Source organism: Prunus persica, chromosome G1 (assembly GCF_000346465.2).
Source record: "Prunus persica cultivar Lovell chromosome G1, Prunus_persica_NCBIv2, whole genome shotgun sequence".
NCBI classification, from domain to species: Eukaryota; Viridiplantae; Streptophyta; class Magnoliopsida; order Rosales; family Rosaceae; genus Prunus; species Prunus persica.
In genome coordinates, this window is record NC_034009.1 from 10864379 (window position 1) to 10880036 (window position 15658).

General features: G+C 38.2%; 2 protein-coding genes across 11 annotated transcripts; one reads left to right on the forward strand and one right to left on the reverse strand.

The window, feature by feature from the left end:
* Window positions 392–2308, forward strand: LOC18789772 (pentatricopeptide repeat-containing protein At4g15720). The gene has a single exon (XM_007224900.2). It carries the CDS (start codon window positions 435–437, stop codon window positions 2241–2243), a length of 1809 nt encoding a protein of 602 aa, XP_007224962.1. The 5' UTR covers window positions 392–434; the 3' UTR covers window positions 2244–2308.
* Window positions 2506–14504, reverse strand: LOC18791367. 10 transcript variants are annotated; one of them, XM_020562947.1, is made up of 14 exons: window positions 13814–14504; window positions 12601–12673; window positions 12357–12481; window positions 11855–12247; window positions 10478–11748; window positions 9769–10202; window positions 7658–9660; window positions 7405–7562; window positions 5650–5810; window positions 5244–5401; window positions 3843–4659; window positions 3620–3731; window positions 3122–3183; window positions 2506–2823 (listed from the first exon to the last, which is right to left on the reverse strand). In XM_020562947.1, exons 1-11 carry the CDS (start codon window positions 13922–13924, stop codon window positions 4441–4443), a joined length of 5106 nt encoding a protein of 1701 aa, XP_020418536.1. In that variant the 5' UTR covers window positions 13925–14504; the 3' UTR covers window positions 2506–2823; window positions 3122–3183; window positions 3620–3731; window positions 3843–4440. The 10 variants fall into 10 exon arrangements, with proteins under 10 accessions (XP_020418536.1, XP_020418542.1, XP_020418530.1 ...); XM_020562953.1 differs by having other exon boundaries at window positions 3042–3183; XM_020562941.1 differs by having other exon boundaries at window positions 3122–3195.

Genomic DNA, 15658 nt, shown 5'->3' on the forward strand with positions numbered 1-15658 from the left:
AAACAATAATTAAATTACGATCCCATAAATTAAAACTCTTCTCTTTCAAAGGCAAGGACAATATAACAGCTACTATCAATCCGTTTTTTTTAGGTTTATACGGGTTTTAAATTTGAGGGCATTTGTGTCTATTTAAGTGAGATTTTTGCTATGTTTGAAATATTTTACAAAAACTGACATTTTTGAAATTAAAGATCAAATTTTGGCTATTTTTAATAAATTCTCCGTCTTAATTGTGTTATTTAACTTCATTTAATAAAATTTCTTTAATAAAGGTATTTTTAAACAATAATTAAATTACGATCCCATAAATTAAAACTCTTCTCTTTCAAAGGCAAGGACAATATAACAGCTACTATCAATCCGTCGTCGTTTAGCTGTAATACGATAACATTACCCAGAAAGAGCTTCCATTGCGAGAGCGCGCGAGACAGATGAGAAAGCCGTTAAACCAAAATCTCATTTCTGCCCTCACCGCCTCCAACCTTTCCCGCCAAAATCAATTGTCACCTTCTCATCTCATACAACAGCTCCGGAGCTGCAAAGATTCCGATTCTGCAAAGTCGTTACATTCCAACGGTATAAAGTCTGGGTCTTTATACGACACATTCACCACCAACCATCTCATCAATTGCTATGTCAGACTCCAAAGAATTGACCTTGCAAGCCAGTTGTTTGATGAAATGCCTGAACCAAACGTTGTGTCATGGACTTCGCTCATGGCCGGTTACGTCGATACGGGTCAGCCCAGAATGGCTCTGTGGGTCTTTGGGAAAATGCCCGAGTGTTCTGTTCTGCCCAATGAGTTCACTTTTGCCACTGTGATTAATGCGTGTTCGATTCTTGCTCACCTTAGAACTGGCAAAAAAATTCATGCGCTTGTTGAACTTTTGGGATTTCAATCCAACCTTGTTGTCTGCTCTTCGCTGGTTGATATGTACGGGAAGTGCAATGATGTCGACCATGCCCAGCGGGTTTTCGACTTGATGGGTTGTAGGAATGTTGTTTCATGGACTTCAATTATTGCTGCTTATGCCCAAAATGCACAGGGTGATGAAGCGCTCCAACTTTTCAGAGAATTTAATCGTTTGATGTTGGAGCGTCCGAATCATTTTATGTTAGCTAGTGTTGTCAATGCTTGTGCAAGCTTGGGTAGGTTGGTTTCTGGGAAAGTTGCACATGGAGCGGTAATTCGTGGTGGCTATGATTCGAATGCTGTCATTGCCAGTGCACTGCTGGACATGTATGCTAAATCTGGGTGCGTTGAGTATTCTGACAAGGTTTTCAGGAGAATCCGAAATCCCTCTGTAATACCCTACACTTCAATGATTGTGGCTGCTGCAAAGTATGGACTCGGGAGAATGTCTCTTCAACTCTTTCAAGAAATGATCGATAGAAGAATAAAACCCAACGATGTCACCTTCGTTGGGGTCCTGCATGCTTGTAGCCATTCAGGGCTTGTTGATGAAGGTCTCCAGCAGTTGGAATCCATGCATGAGAAACATGGAATAACCCCAACTGCAAAGCACTACACATGCATTGTTGATATGCTTGGTAGAACTGGCCGGCTTAACGAGGCTTACGAACTAGCCAAATCTATCCAAGCAGAGGCCAACCAAGAGGCCTTGTTGTGGGGCACACTTCTTTCAGCAAGTAGGCTTCATGGAAGGGTAGATATTGCAGTTGAAGCTAGTCGACGATTAATAGATTCCAATCAACAAGTAGTAGGTGCATATGTTACATTATCAAATGCTTATGCCTTGAATGGGGAGTGGGAAACTGCTCATGATCTTCGGTTAGAAATGAGGCGTACCGGGGTGCAAAAAGAACCCGGTTGCAGTTGGGTTGAGATGAAGGATTCAAGTTATGTGTTCTATGCCGGAGATGTGTCATCGTGCACACGGGGGAGCGAGGTAGTGACTTTGTTGAGGGAGTTGGAGGGAAAAATGAAACAAAGAGGCTATGTAGGAGGGAGTAGGGGATTGGTATTTGTTGATGTGGAGGAGGAAGCCAAGGAGGGAATTGTAGGTCTGCACAGTGAGAGATTGGCATTAGGTTTTGCGTTGTTAAGCATACCAAAAGGAGTCACTATTAGAATAATGAAGAACCTCAGAATGTGTAGGGACTGTCATGAGGCTTTCAAGCTCATTAGTGATATTGTTGAGAGGGAATGCGTTGTTAGAGATGTAAACAGATTTCATCACTTTAAAAGTGGTTCTTGCACTTGTAGGGATTTTTGGTGATGAACATCCGATTTCTGTGTATATCTTTAACAATCTCAATGGCAGTAGGAATATTTACTGTTTAATTAATTCCACAAAGGACATGAAAATTTGAAAAACCCATGAACAGATTTGAAAATGCAACAAAAAAGCACCATTTTTTTCTTCTCAAGTTGTCATTTTAATCAAACACCTGAGTGGAAACCCTGGCAAAATCTTCGTAAAAGACAATGCGGGTACATAATTAAATGAACAATGATAAGAACAAATAACTCGAAGGTTAAAGAAAGCCTGATAGCTCTATTATTACTTTAATCATTATTGTTCATGAATGATACATATTGCACAGAATTCTGGAGGCAACTCAGCATATGCTTTTTATTCAGCCCGCACTGAAAAGAACATTGAATATTGGAATAAAAACAAAAAAACAAAAGTGTACAGAAAATACGTTATGTCAATAACAAGCAAATGCTGCTGCCTGCAACGAAGTCAAAGCACCCATATCCTCCTTCCAAAACCAACCAAGATGCCGCTTTCATTGATCAAAATCATCACAATAACACCGCTTCAATACCTGTATGATCCATTGGAAAATATCCTGCTTCCCCATGATAAAAGAACAAATTTAACAACAATAATAATCATCTTAAAAAGGATGTCTTATCATTTCAAGGCAAAACTGAAATCAACTAACTATTTGCCTATCTGGTAAGACTGGTGTATTAAACCTACAGAGCAAAATAAAAATGGGCATTTTCAAATGACAGGAAAGTAAAACACCACCCCCCACGGCCCCACCCCAAAAAAAAAACTTACTTAAAAGGACTTGCTACTTTTAGCATAATGAACTGGCTGTATATAATCGGACAAAAAATCAGAGAGAGAGAGAGCACCACCATGGAATTACGGGCGAGTGATTAGTGAAGCCGGTGTATATGATCACCCTCCTCGGGGCAAGCTGCCTTAAAACCTATTGTTAAAAATTGTTGTGCACTGAATTTCAATGTAAAGCAGCCATATGAGTTACCAACATACATAAGATCTACAATATCATGAAATATGTTCGCCAGAACCTCATTATAAATATAACATTGATAACTCAAACAATCAAATGGCATATAGTAGCACAATATAAGCTTCTAAAATCAACGAATGACACTGCATGAAATATCAGTGAAAACAGGAAAACCAATCACTAGAGTGCCTGGAAAACAATGAGCATTTGCACTCAGTTACTGCATGTATAACTAAACTGTCCAAAATACTGCCACCCAATAAGCAAACCAGTCTGACCAACACTAGGACCAAATAAGTGAATTGCAGTTATGGTTTATGAACACAGCATATAAATCTTCTTACTGAAAATTAAATAGCAAGTATATACTTGAACTCACATGCAATGACGGTCCTAGAGTGCGTACTCCATGTAGGTCACAAGTCTGAACTTCTCAGCAACTGCTCAGAGACCAAGTAAAAAAACCGAAGCTCTTTAATTATCACGGTCACCTACACTAACATAAAAAATCCCACGGTAAACTCAACATACTGAAAAGTTTATTATGGGAAAGAGATTTCCTCCATTATTGCCTATAGATAGTGAAGTAAAAGATTACGTACCTGAAGATTAAATTTCATATCCTTGGAAAGCTGGCACAATCAATACACGAAAGCTTAAGCTTGATGATTTTCCTACAAATATAAGGCAACCTTGTCCAAGAATTTGGTTTCCATTCCTTCAAAATTTTAATAAATAGCAACAAAACAGAAAATGCTTGATAGAGCATTGACCAGTCACCACTATATCAGCAGTCAACCTCCTCAAAATGGTTGCCTAAGAGTATCATCCAATCTCTATAGATATTTTTTTTTTTTTACCCTCAAGCTCCGAATCACAGGAGCCAAAAAACAAAAATAACTTAACTATTACATAATCTCTGAGCTGTGCTGGCGAACAATTAATTCATTTCCTCTTTTTCCCAATCCATGAAAACTATGGGTGAGCATGCTGTGCCCTTATCCACGTCAAGAATAGACTTAACTTGCAAAAAAAATACATTACAAAATTTGCTAATCAATCTCACTTTGTACACATGTACAGAAGGGCAATGAACTGTCAGTGACTCGCCTCTTTGCAGATTTCAAGTGACAGTCCACGTAGGCATCCTGCCTGCTTAGGAGAGAAACCATAAAAATGTCCAATATATACAGGGTTGACTTAGTCTCTAGCACCACCAAATTTGGATCGACTTATGGCCTCCATTGCAAGCTTAACCAGACGGATGAGTTCCTCTAAATCTTGGAAGCTGAAATCAATGACCCTCTTAATAGAACAAATACAATCATTCTTATGTGCATCTTCCAGGGTTGCGCACGCAGCTGCAAAAGCATTCTGGGACTTTCTTGTTGCTTCCATTGCAAAATTTACATCCTGTGTCTGCAAAATAATACATACTAATCTTACCCTCTTGTAACACCCTGGTAAAACCATGTCATACAATCATCTGTGCGTCAATATCTTACTGGTCCTACATGAGATGCCTATGACTTCATAATCCAACTAACCATGTAAAAAATGGAAGCAAAAGAAATCCAGTATGAGCATCAAAAGCCAACCAACTAAAAGTCATAGATATGCATTAAATTGGCTGTCCAGAAAGAAAGTTCATATACCTGAAAATAATTTTCATGATAATTGCAAGTCACACAAGATGCTTGTATGTTTTTCCTTTTAAAAGAAAAAAAGGGTCAACTTGGAGGCTTTCATGCATTAAAAGGTCTTTTGTCCGCTGAAACTCCAATAACAAACAATTGGCTAATCTAGGACAACATGCACTAGCCAGTAGCTGGCAATTCTCATTCAGATTTCTCGACACTGACACTTTTATCCAGTATATATCCATGATTCATAGTACTGACTCCTTAGTCCTGAATAAGTGAATTTAATACCTTGAACGAAAAATTCTTTAGGAAGTTAACAATATTCATATAGAGACTGAGTGCAAGATCAAATCAACTTACAAAGTCAAGCAGCCTGACAAAATTCGGGCGGTTTCGAGCAACAACAACATGGTTTCCAGAAACATGAGAACCAGTACCCTTGGACAATACAGCCTTTTCTGCTATCACTTGGTTGTTCAAGTTATCCACATCTGATGCAGAAGACGATGGAGACTCACCTAAACAGTAAAGGGTTTTAAAAGGGAAAAAAAGTGTGAGTTGCTTGGTATTCCATTCTCAGTGAAAGCAAGAGGAACTACATGATTGTTTGGAAATATCGATGTTTAAACTAGAACAAATGATTTACAACTTCAAATCGCAAGCATCTCCTAAGGAAAGAACAGAAATGAAACTTGGAAACAAAATCAAAAGATCATCACATAAATCAGCCAGGAATCCTGAACATATTCATAACCTGCTCCATTACCTGGAGGAGCTATATTGAGAGTAACTTGCAACTCATGCCGATCTCTGTTTGTACTAGAATGTTTACAGTAAACTACCCTCATGTATGCCACCTCCATGCATTTATAGGCCAGGGCAGCGGAAGCCACTTCGTTGCGGGTTTCATATTCATGGGCACATAATCTGTGAATTCAAAAGGTTCAGCACAGAGCCAGGCACAGGTATAGCAACGAAGAAATGAAAACTTCAAAACAGTATAGTAGGTTACATATTAAGTAAAGTCATTACATATTACACAAAGTTAAAAGTAACCATATCCAAATTAAAAGATAGCAAATTGGGCTATTGACAAGTCAAATAAATAATGAAGAACTAATATGAAACTCATAAAAATAAGCCGAATGTATCTATCACATATTAGAAATAAACATATCCATATGCACATGGTGAAATTTAATAAGGGCTTGCATCTCAACTATTAGATCATATATAAGCAGCCGAGTGTAATGGCTGAGACATAAGTCTCAGTCCTTGTTAGACCACATCCATATATGCGTGTGTCTATAGAGAAACTCTCTACTTCTTAAGTCTAACTTGTTTCTCAATCGTTAGATCAGATATGGATAATTGAGAGGCTTGTTGCATGCAATACATCTCAAAAGTCCATTTTTGCTTTAAAAGCTAATAAGCAAGACCTCGTTTAAGAACTTTATTTAAGCACCCTAGGAGATATATATACTTCAATGCGTTTTATGGTGCCTCACCACGTTGGGGCGTAAGTCTTTCATGCTTAGAAATATTATAATAAATATAAACATATATTCTATATAATGAAAAACAAATAATTCAACAACTAAGGTTTGTCATTTAACCAAAATTATATACCAATCAAGCAAAAAACATATATTTCAACAAGATCCACCAAACTTAAATTTAGGGGTGACATGGAACTGGTGCAAAATTCCCTTGAATATGCCGAAATCTATAACTATATGGGTGATACAAAATTTTTAGGGGCTTTAGGGTAAATTTAGGGGGAAGAATTCGCGCACAGCAAAGAGGGGAGAGAAACTCATGCTTCGGTCTGCGAGAGGAGAGTTCTTAAAAATTGAAAAACAGGGTCAAAATGACGTCGTTTTGGCCCTGGAAACCTTTTTCTAAAATAAAAAAGGGGAACAAAACCCTAAAACGCAGCGCCATGCACCTCCAGCGTGCCTCAAGTGTGCCTCCGCCACACCTCAATTGCGTCGCGCCCTGCTTTGGATGCTTCACTGCATTTTTCGAACGCCTCGCACTGAGGCACGCCTCAACACAGGCCTTTTAAAATATTGATATACTTAGCTCTAGTAAGGATCTAAGGACGCAATCCTGAGCTGTTAGATCTCTTTTATAAACAAGATTAAAACACTGAAAATAGGGACAAAAATGGGCCGATGCAAGAAAAGCCATATACAAATTGCTTGGGTTTGGCTTAGAAAATGGAGTACCAAACAAGGACAAGCATGGATTAACAAGGTCGCTTGAGCTCTGATCAAAAGAAAAAACTCCAACAGTGGAGTAAGCATGCTTTATGTACCTCACAGATTAGAAGAAGCATCTATTAGAGTCAAACTTACGAGTAAATGGACCCTCTTCAGTGTTAATATTTTCTTAAAACTCAAAACCCAAGAAGTTAGTATTAAAGTCAACTCAATCAAGGAGAAGAGTTTCGACAATCTAATTACAGTATTAGAATGAGAAACAACTATGTTTCTTAAACTTAGGGCATTTAACTTACTCGCAAAGTTTAGCTGTAGTACTGTACACTTGCAACTGAGTCATATCTCCATGTTTGCCATTCTCACTACTGCAACTTTCTAAAAGCACGGCTCCTTGGAGAAACTTCAGAGCAGCTTGGAAGTAAGCCTCACTACTTTCGAAATCAAACCCAGAGTCCTACAAAACCAAAGTACGGATTAAGAGAACAGAAAAACAACATCGTATTAATCCTGTAAAGATAAGCTAAAAGCCAAATAAGAACAAGAAGAAACCTTAAGATAATCAGCATAGTCTCTGAGCCTTTTAGCTTCTTTTAGGGAATTACTAGCAGTCTGGCTAGAGGAGCTTCTCACAGGACTTGGCGAACTGACATCTATTGCTCTCTGTTGATCAGGCATGAAGTGTACCAAATTGCAATTAATTCCATTCTTGTTAGCCGAAGTCCCAGACAGTTTTACTGACTTCGATTCATCACCATTGACAGTGGCATTGACTGGAAGCCCCTGAAACACCACTTCTCTCTCGGACCCTGCAACAGGTCGGGAGCAAAGAGATGGTGTTTCTTCTTTCCTTTCACCTTGGCAATGTGAAAACAATTGTGGTTTCCCGCTTCTTGGGTCATTTTGAATCTGACTGTCCCCATGATTCTGAATCAAGTTCTGTTGCAGGGCACGGGCACCCTTCCTATTAGGGCTCTGTGTAGCACTAAACTTCACATCTGACACATCATATTCTTTTCGTCTCAGTTGAGTTTCCACTCCACTGTCACTTGACCCATTTCCTGCATTATCTCCCCGACTAACATGATAGTTATCATCCTTGACCTTGACCGACTTAGTGCTACACTTTTTAGGAAGATTGTGTCTAACATTATTCCCTTTTTCAAGAACAAATGCCTGATGATCGCGTTCAATCTCAGGCTCATATCTTTGACTCTTCTTCGAGTGATCATTCACTGGATCAGAAACTTTCACCTTGTTCCTATCTAAATCAGAAGTGCAGCTTCTCACATTGTCCTTTGACTGCAAACAGGAACCCTTGCCAGATTTCTGCACACAAACTGCAACTTCAGTTTGCTTCTTGTTCTCTCTATCATCATCGTGGCAACGATCCATGCCATGCTGATTACTGAGGCACTGACCATGTGGTTCCAAACTATCATTACCACTAAGCAAATGGCTACCCCAAACTTCAGAAGAAGGTTTGGCTTTGACACTGAATTCACCATTAGCATCTATATCATGGCAGCCTACTGATGAAAATTTATGAGATTCAGGACGAGTACTGCAGGAAATCTTCTTCTTCCGGGTAGTCACAAATTTATCAATATTACCAGTTTCATCCCCATCCCAAAATCTTTTGGGAATATTTGATGGAGGGAAATCACCATAAACAGCATCATCTTTCCCGAAAGCATCTCCCCTAGATGAAGTAAGCCTGTCTGAATGGGAGGTCCTCAAAGGAGATGATGAAACTGATTCCACAGGTGAGCCTTTTACTTCTTCAAAGTTAACTCTAGTTTTATGGGAACCTGAAACCTTCGAAGAGCTTGAAGTGGCAGCCAAGGAAACAGACCCCAAATCCCTTTTTAATGAATTTACACCATCCAATGTTTGTTGAGATGCATTCTGTTTACTATGTTTCCCAGGTTGCTGGTCTTTCACAATACTCCTATCCTTTTCCATAGCATCAATTGAATGAACCTTTGTGCCTGACATAACAATTTGGGTCACTCTGCTTTTTCTGTTTGATTTATCATCTCCATTACTAGTACTGGACTCTTTACCATCAGTCTTTAAAATCCTCGACTTCTTTTCCTTCCGATATCCACTTTCACTACTTTCCTCCTTGCTATATACCTTCCCTTCATGCGCAAAATTTTGAAATGTCTCCACATTATTCTGAGTATCCTGCCAGTCCCTCATTTTCCTTTTCTTCATGGAACTATCGCCTCTACTGCATTTTCTCACGTCCAAAGACCCACCAGGGCATGACACCTGAGTTTGGTCTTGCAGTTTCTTTGCAGAAACTTGTGCTATGTCCTTCACTACATCCTTTGTATCTTCAGAATAACAGAGGTCATTGTATTTGATGTCCTGACCACGTGCCTGGGTCAGCAAACCAGTACTTGAACCAACACCAACCTTCCCAAGGTCAATATGAGCATTCCGATTTTTATCACCATGCCATGTCTCTTCTCTCTTGAGTTTTTTTGAAGCTCCACAAGTATATTGATCAGCCCCATTGTATTTCAATCTTACTTTCTTGGCGTCACCTGCAGATACATAACAACCCAAATAAATAAATACAGGCACAAGTTACCTAATTTTACACAAATGTGTTATGGCGTTAGGAAATGGAAACTTCATAATGAATTACATACCTCCACTTGTGTCCTTCTCCTTCTGCTTAGTTGTGCCTTTTTCCATTCCCAAGTTTTGCAGCTTGCTCATTTGTCGCGAACCAGATTTCTTCATCGGATTTGATTCTAAAGGCGGCCGGTTTATGTCCTTTGAGCTTATACTTTTCACAGCTTCTTGAAGGTGGTTCTTTGTAGCATTCAAGAGACCACTACCACTACCTATATTGGGTATTTCCTTTAAACCATGTTTCTTTTTCCCTTGATTAGACATGGCATGAGAACTGAGCTTCTGGTGATTCTGATCAAGATTTAAGACATCGACTGCAGGTACTGCAGATGCTGTTCCATTAGCATGAGCCTGCAGCTTATTTAGACTTTCTGAAGATGGTTGGTACAATGCATTGAGTGCTTTTGTAGTTTCCTCTTCACTGATGTCACATCGGTTCATCCCAGGCCTACAGGACAGTGTCAATACTCAATACCACAAAAAGGCACCAATACACATGCACACGTATGTAAATGTTATTATTTGATTATTTACACATAAACCCAAAGACTTAAATGTGTGTGTGTGTAAGAGAGAGAGAGAGAGAGAGAGAGAGAGAGAGAGAGACAAGGCAAGCAATACATTATTAATTATTCAAGTTAGGGTCTGGCCGCAACCATAAATCAATAAATGCGATAGAGCAGTTGTATAATGCTCAAACCCAAGAATGAGAAGGAAGCTTACAGCCAATTTAGCATGCTACACAACCATTTCTCAGGGAGTTGCTCTGGCTTGGTACCAAAGGGTAGAAGCCGCCACTTCTGACACTTATCACAACATACCCAATTTTCTTCTATAACAATAGGAGCTGCAGGTACGACCTCTGAAGCAAGTCCATTTTCCATTGTAGGTTGGCACGAATGAGGAGCATCTATTGAAACTAACCTATTATCAATCTTTTTACCACTCAATTTTTCCTTTGGTTTATCCAAACATGCCTTCCATTTTACTTCAATATCATCAGCAGGTCTTTCTGCTAGATCCATTTTATTCCTTTGTTCCAAACTTTTGCCCCCAAATGATTCTCTTTGATTATCTATGACCTTATCCTTCTGCGACTTTAACTTACGAATTTTTCTCCCAGAAGGAGGAACACCTTGACCACCACTCAATTCATCTTTTGGTACTACACCCATTTCAAACCCCAAGCTTTCCTTTGTTGAGACAGTAGGTGGCTTTTCATTGCTTTGATTTTCCTTTGACTTAATCCTGCCCTCTAATGATAGCTTTGCCCTCTTACCAGGAACATTAGGTTTTTCTTGCTCATGTGATGTACATTTCTTTCCAGCATTGTGTCTGTGCAGGTCTGGCTCTTCCTTGACTTTGGATACATCAGTATCATGTTGTGGGGCTGAAGTTTTGTAACCCTTGCACTTGCCATCATCCCTGAGATGAACTGGAACATCCTTCTGTTCCCAAACCTTTTCCGCTGAACCATACCTAGAATTTTGCTTCTCATTCTTGACACATCCCTGACCAGATATCGACTCCAATGATTCTTCCTTCATTAATTCAGAGGAAGAAAATCTTCCTTTCACTTCATTCTCATTGGCTTCCCTCGAAGCTTCAGATGTCCTACCAATCCCTTTCAGAGGGTCACCGACATCACATACTAAGTTGGACAAAGGTGTTGCTCTCAAGTCATTGGGCAGAAGCTCCTTGCCTTCTAGGGTCTCAGTTTCTGATTTCTTTTTCATAAGAATTCTCGTGCTATTCTTGATACCATTCTCAAGCTTCAACTTAACCAAACTTTCACCTTTCCCTGCTACTTTAATTTTCGTCTCCTTTGGCACTTTCCTATTGCCCCGGGTGGAAACTGACTCCTCTACAGACAAAGAAGAATGTTCTTGATGACCCTTAGATGAAGGCACCTTTCTCTTTCTTATTAAGCAAAGAAGACTGTCATGAAGTGGTGATATCAACGCATCTCCAGGTACAGGGAAAGAAGTCATAACCTGTTACAACAACCCAAAAAAAGACAAACAAAAAATTGCCCATGAATGCAACCAGATCATAGTCCATCTACAGAAAGAGGAACTGCACTAAAACATCTGACCTTACCTGAATAATGTTAGTGGGAGACTCGTCCACAGTCACTTGAGATGGAGGTGGCATATCTCCACTTTCCTCAGGGCTGTTCTCCAAGGATGAAGATGGGGAGTTAAGCCCAAGACCACTATAAATTGCTACATTCTTCCGAGTTGTGTTATCAGAGTTCATTTTGATTCGAACCTTCAGTGTCCTTAGATCAGTTGGATTGCCAGGTTTGTTTAAAGTTTCATCTTTCAAGGAACACCTCTCAGCTACTTGAGTAGATGGCACACATGAATCCTGTTTAACTGAAATGTCCCGATGGGGGACTCTTGAATTATGTGACAACTGAGCACTGTTAGCAGTACCAAGCCTCACAGTTGGGGGTGCACTTGATGAAGCTTTCAAATTCTGAGTAGCACCCTGCATGGTCACATAACCCACAGTGCTCAACTAAAATATAATATATATATATATATATATATCTCCTTCCTACCAAATAACAAATACGAAGAAATTTTTTTCAATATACCTCCATTAAACTTTTAGGAGATCTTGATGTGTTGTAGCTTTTCTGCGGTGTCTTTGGATGAGACCAAACGGCAGAAGACCTTTCATAGGATGGTAAAAATGAGCCATATCCACCATATTTTGGCCCTGACAGAACAATAAAGTCAATATACCTGATGAGCTATTAACAACTAAATTTTCAAGTACAAAGATGAACTTAGCTTCACTCTGTGATCTATTACTTTCATTTCATGTACGTCACTTACCCAGACTCTCAGCAAAAGCCCCGCCCTCAAAATCCTTCTGGAAATGGCCCAGAGCATGTTGAAGTCTCTCATCCTTGCAAAAATCAGAAGGCAGTGTCATTACATACATGAGATCAGAAATATGAACAATAACCAAAATTTCTGTAATTGACAGCAACAACAGGTTTTGCTAGGCACACATAGCGTAAAAGAAGAAAATCCCACTTCAACTTTTCTTTTCTTTTTTTTTAAAAGAAGCCAATGATGTGAACTTGTTTTGGGATACTGATATCAATTTACTGCTTATCTTATCAACATAATTGGCAACCAATAAGGTTGAGTCTTGAGACTGTCCTGGAATTTTTTTTTTATTTTCGTGAATGGTAAAATTGATAGCCAAGAAAACAAAAATGAGGAAATAAAAACAGAAAGTTATTAACTTTCATTGTTCAGAGACAAACATTTGGCACACTGAACTCAATTCAGCTGCTCAGGATTTGGAAATTTATAGGGGGGATTAAATACTTTGTTCTATCAGACACTGAACAAAACAAGTATTGAGTTCAAATTCACTTTTGTTTTCCTTGGATCAACAACCAGATAATCATCAATAATCTATGGAGTATCAAAAAATAAAAGACAAAAAATGAACTTAAAAACTCTGAATACCAGAATTTATAGTACATAAATGATAGCTACAGAACGCCTCCAGAAGTTTACTACAACAATGTTGTTGCATAATCAATTATTCAACATTCGGCCAGGAATGTGCACTTTTCCTATACTTAAATCAGAAAATAATCTACATTGTTTCCAAAGCCAGCAAAATATCCAGAAACTTCACTGGTAGTTTCCAAAGCTTTTTGCATATTACGCCCCAGTGGAATACAGCACAAACTAAAGCAAGAGTTTTAAGAATCTTAATTATTGCGTTTCGTATTAGTTTACTTTCCAAGTGATCAAAAATTCTACTTCACCAAGCCAAACAGTTGTCTGCAAGTCTAAGATTCCTGTTTTAACTCAATTTCTTTGTTGTTCTTATATGTTCTTGGAAACGAAAACAAGCAGTTACAATCCACCATTGTATTTAATTTACAGATATATCAAACAAAATAGAAACTCAGTCTTAAGAACATTGTTAAGATGACCATTGTTAATTAACTCCAAAGCTGTTAAGCAAAATTCCACGAAAAATTCAAACTTAATTGAATCAATGACACAAAGATGCCCTTACAATGTAAGAGAGATCGTTGTCCGGGTCAACGTTTTCCTCGTCATCCTTGTAATAGCAAGAAGCCTCGCCTTCTTCAAGCTCAGTATTATTCTCCTCCATCTCCAACCCCATCAAACCCTAACCCTAAAACCCTAACCCTAACTCCTTCCACAACAACCTTCCCTAAAGTCCAGCATCAGTCCAATTCCCAGAAAACGCTCGCCGACCCACCAAAGCTTTCACAAAACCCAACAAAACCCAGAAACCAAATCTCCGATACCCGACTCTTACAGTGGAAATTTCACGGGCCCTCTATGAAATAAATCCCCAAAAATATCAAATAAAAATTAACTGAATTCATTTATGTTAAAACTCTTTCCCTTGAACACGACGATCAGGTTCTGAGATCGACGGTGGGATTGGGCGGACCGATCAGTGCTGAGTATTGATTGCCTGCAACGGGTTTAGACGGCGAGTAATCGTATTGATTCGATTTTATGCACACTGCCTCTCTTCTCTCGTTGCTCTATAATTTCTTTTGTATTTTATTTCTGTGCAGCACAAGGAAGCCCAACACCAAGAGCCTTTGCTTTCTTTGTCTTTCCCCTTCTGTCTATTTTTATTTTTCTTTACCTTTTCTTTTTACCTTAAATTTATTTATTTCTATGGCTATGTCTGTCGAGAAGAACTTACATGTAACGGAATGCTATCGTAACAGTATTCCAAGCTTATTATACATTGCCATGTCGAAAAGTTAAAATACACAATAATAAGTTATTGGCTCAGAATAGCTCTACCATGTATTTAGTATAGGTAAGTTTTAGCCCAAAAATTGAAAATTGAAAATAAAAACTTTTTTTTTCTTTAATGATCAAGTATATAATTGTGGCGCGTGAAAAAGTGAGGGTGCGTGCCAATACATGATTGCTTAGCGACATTATAATCAAAACTCTCGGAAGTCGGAGGGAGGAGACAGGTTTCTGAAGGAAACGGCGCCGTTTGCCACTTGTTTGCTGCGACTCTTTGCAAATACTGCCGCAAACTTGTGTTGTGGACCTTGGTTTGGGACCTTTGGATTGGGACATGTTATCTGTGCTACATAAGTATCATGCATTTGTACATTTATAAAGTCAAAGATAATTTGCCTTTTTCTTTTTCTGTTGTTGGACGCATAATTTAGCATTGTATATTACCTTAAATAAATTTCTAATTACGAGAATGCTAGCTATTTTCTCTTTACAACTTATTTTCTTATATTTTCTTTTTTTTTTTCCTTTGTTTTGCAATGTTATATTATAATTATTCGTATTAAGGTCATTTTTAAAGAATATTCATACAAATGATTGACTGAATTGAACATCGTTTGGCCATTTTGATTAATAGTGTTTCATCAAAACACAAGGTTATTTGGTCTAATCATAAATGATTATATCAATTCCATATCAACATTGATAGAATTTCAAGCGGTTAATGTCATTTTCTCCAACCTTTTTTATCTATCTTCATCAATACTAAATCCAGCGACCATAGTAATTTTTGTTTTTTTGGTTAATTATAATTACTAATTTGATGAAATAAGTGTTTTTTATTTTATGTTCCTTGTTGAATAATTTGTTTGATAATCCTTTATAATTTTTAAAATATATATATTGATGAGTAGTTTTAAATCTGCTATCAATATATATGGTCCAATTCTTTTATATATTTTTGTTCAATAATTTGTTTTAGGAGGCCATATTACTAATTTTTTTAAAGGGCCCCTGAAATCTCATAGTCGCCACTAGTTCGAATTTGAGACTATTGTTCTACAAGTCAATACCCTTTTTTATTTGGCTAGACCCCATTGACTTTTCATTATTATTTTAA

Bases quoted from the DNA above. Each gene is read 5' to 3' on its own strand.
- LOC18789772 (XM_007224900.2), top strand. From the start codon at position 435: ATGAGAAAGCCGTTAAACCAAAATCTCATTTCTGCCCTCACCGCCTCC.
- LOC18791367 (XM_020562955.1), bottom strand. From the start codon at position 13,924: ATGGGGTTGGAGATGGAGGAGAATAATACTGAGCTTGAAGAAGGCGAG. The intron at 10,203-10,477 runs GTAAGCTTCCTT...ACTGTCCTGTAG, and splicing joins TGTAGCATGCTAAATTGGCT to GCCTGGGATGAACCGATGTG. The intron at 9,661-9,768 runs GTATGTAATTCA...ATGTATCTGCAG, and splicing joins GGAGAAGGACACAAGTGGAG to GTGACGCCAAGAAAGTAAGA.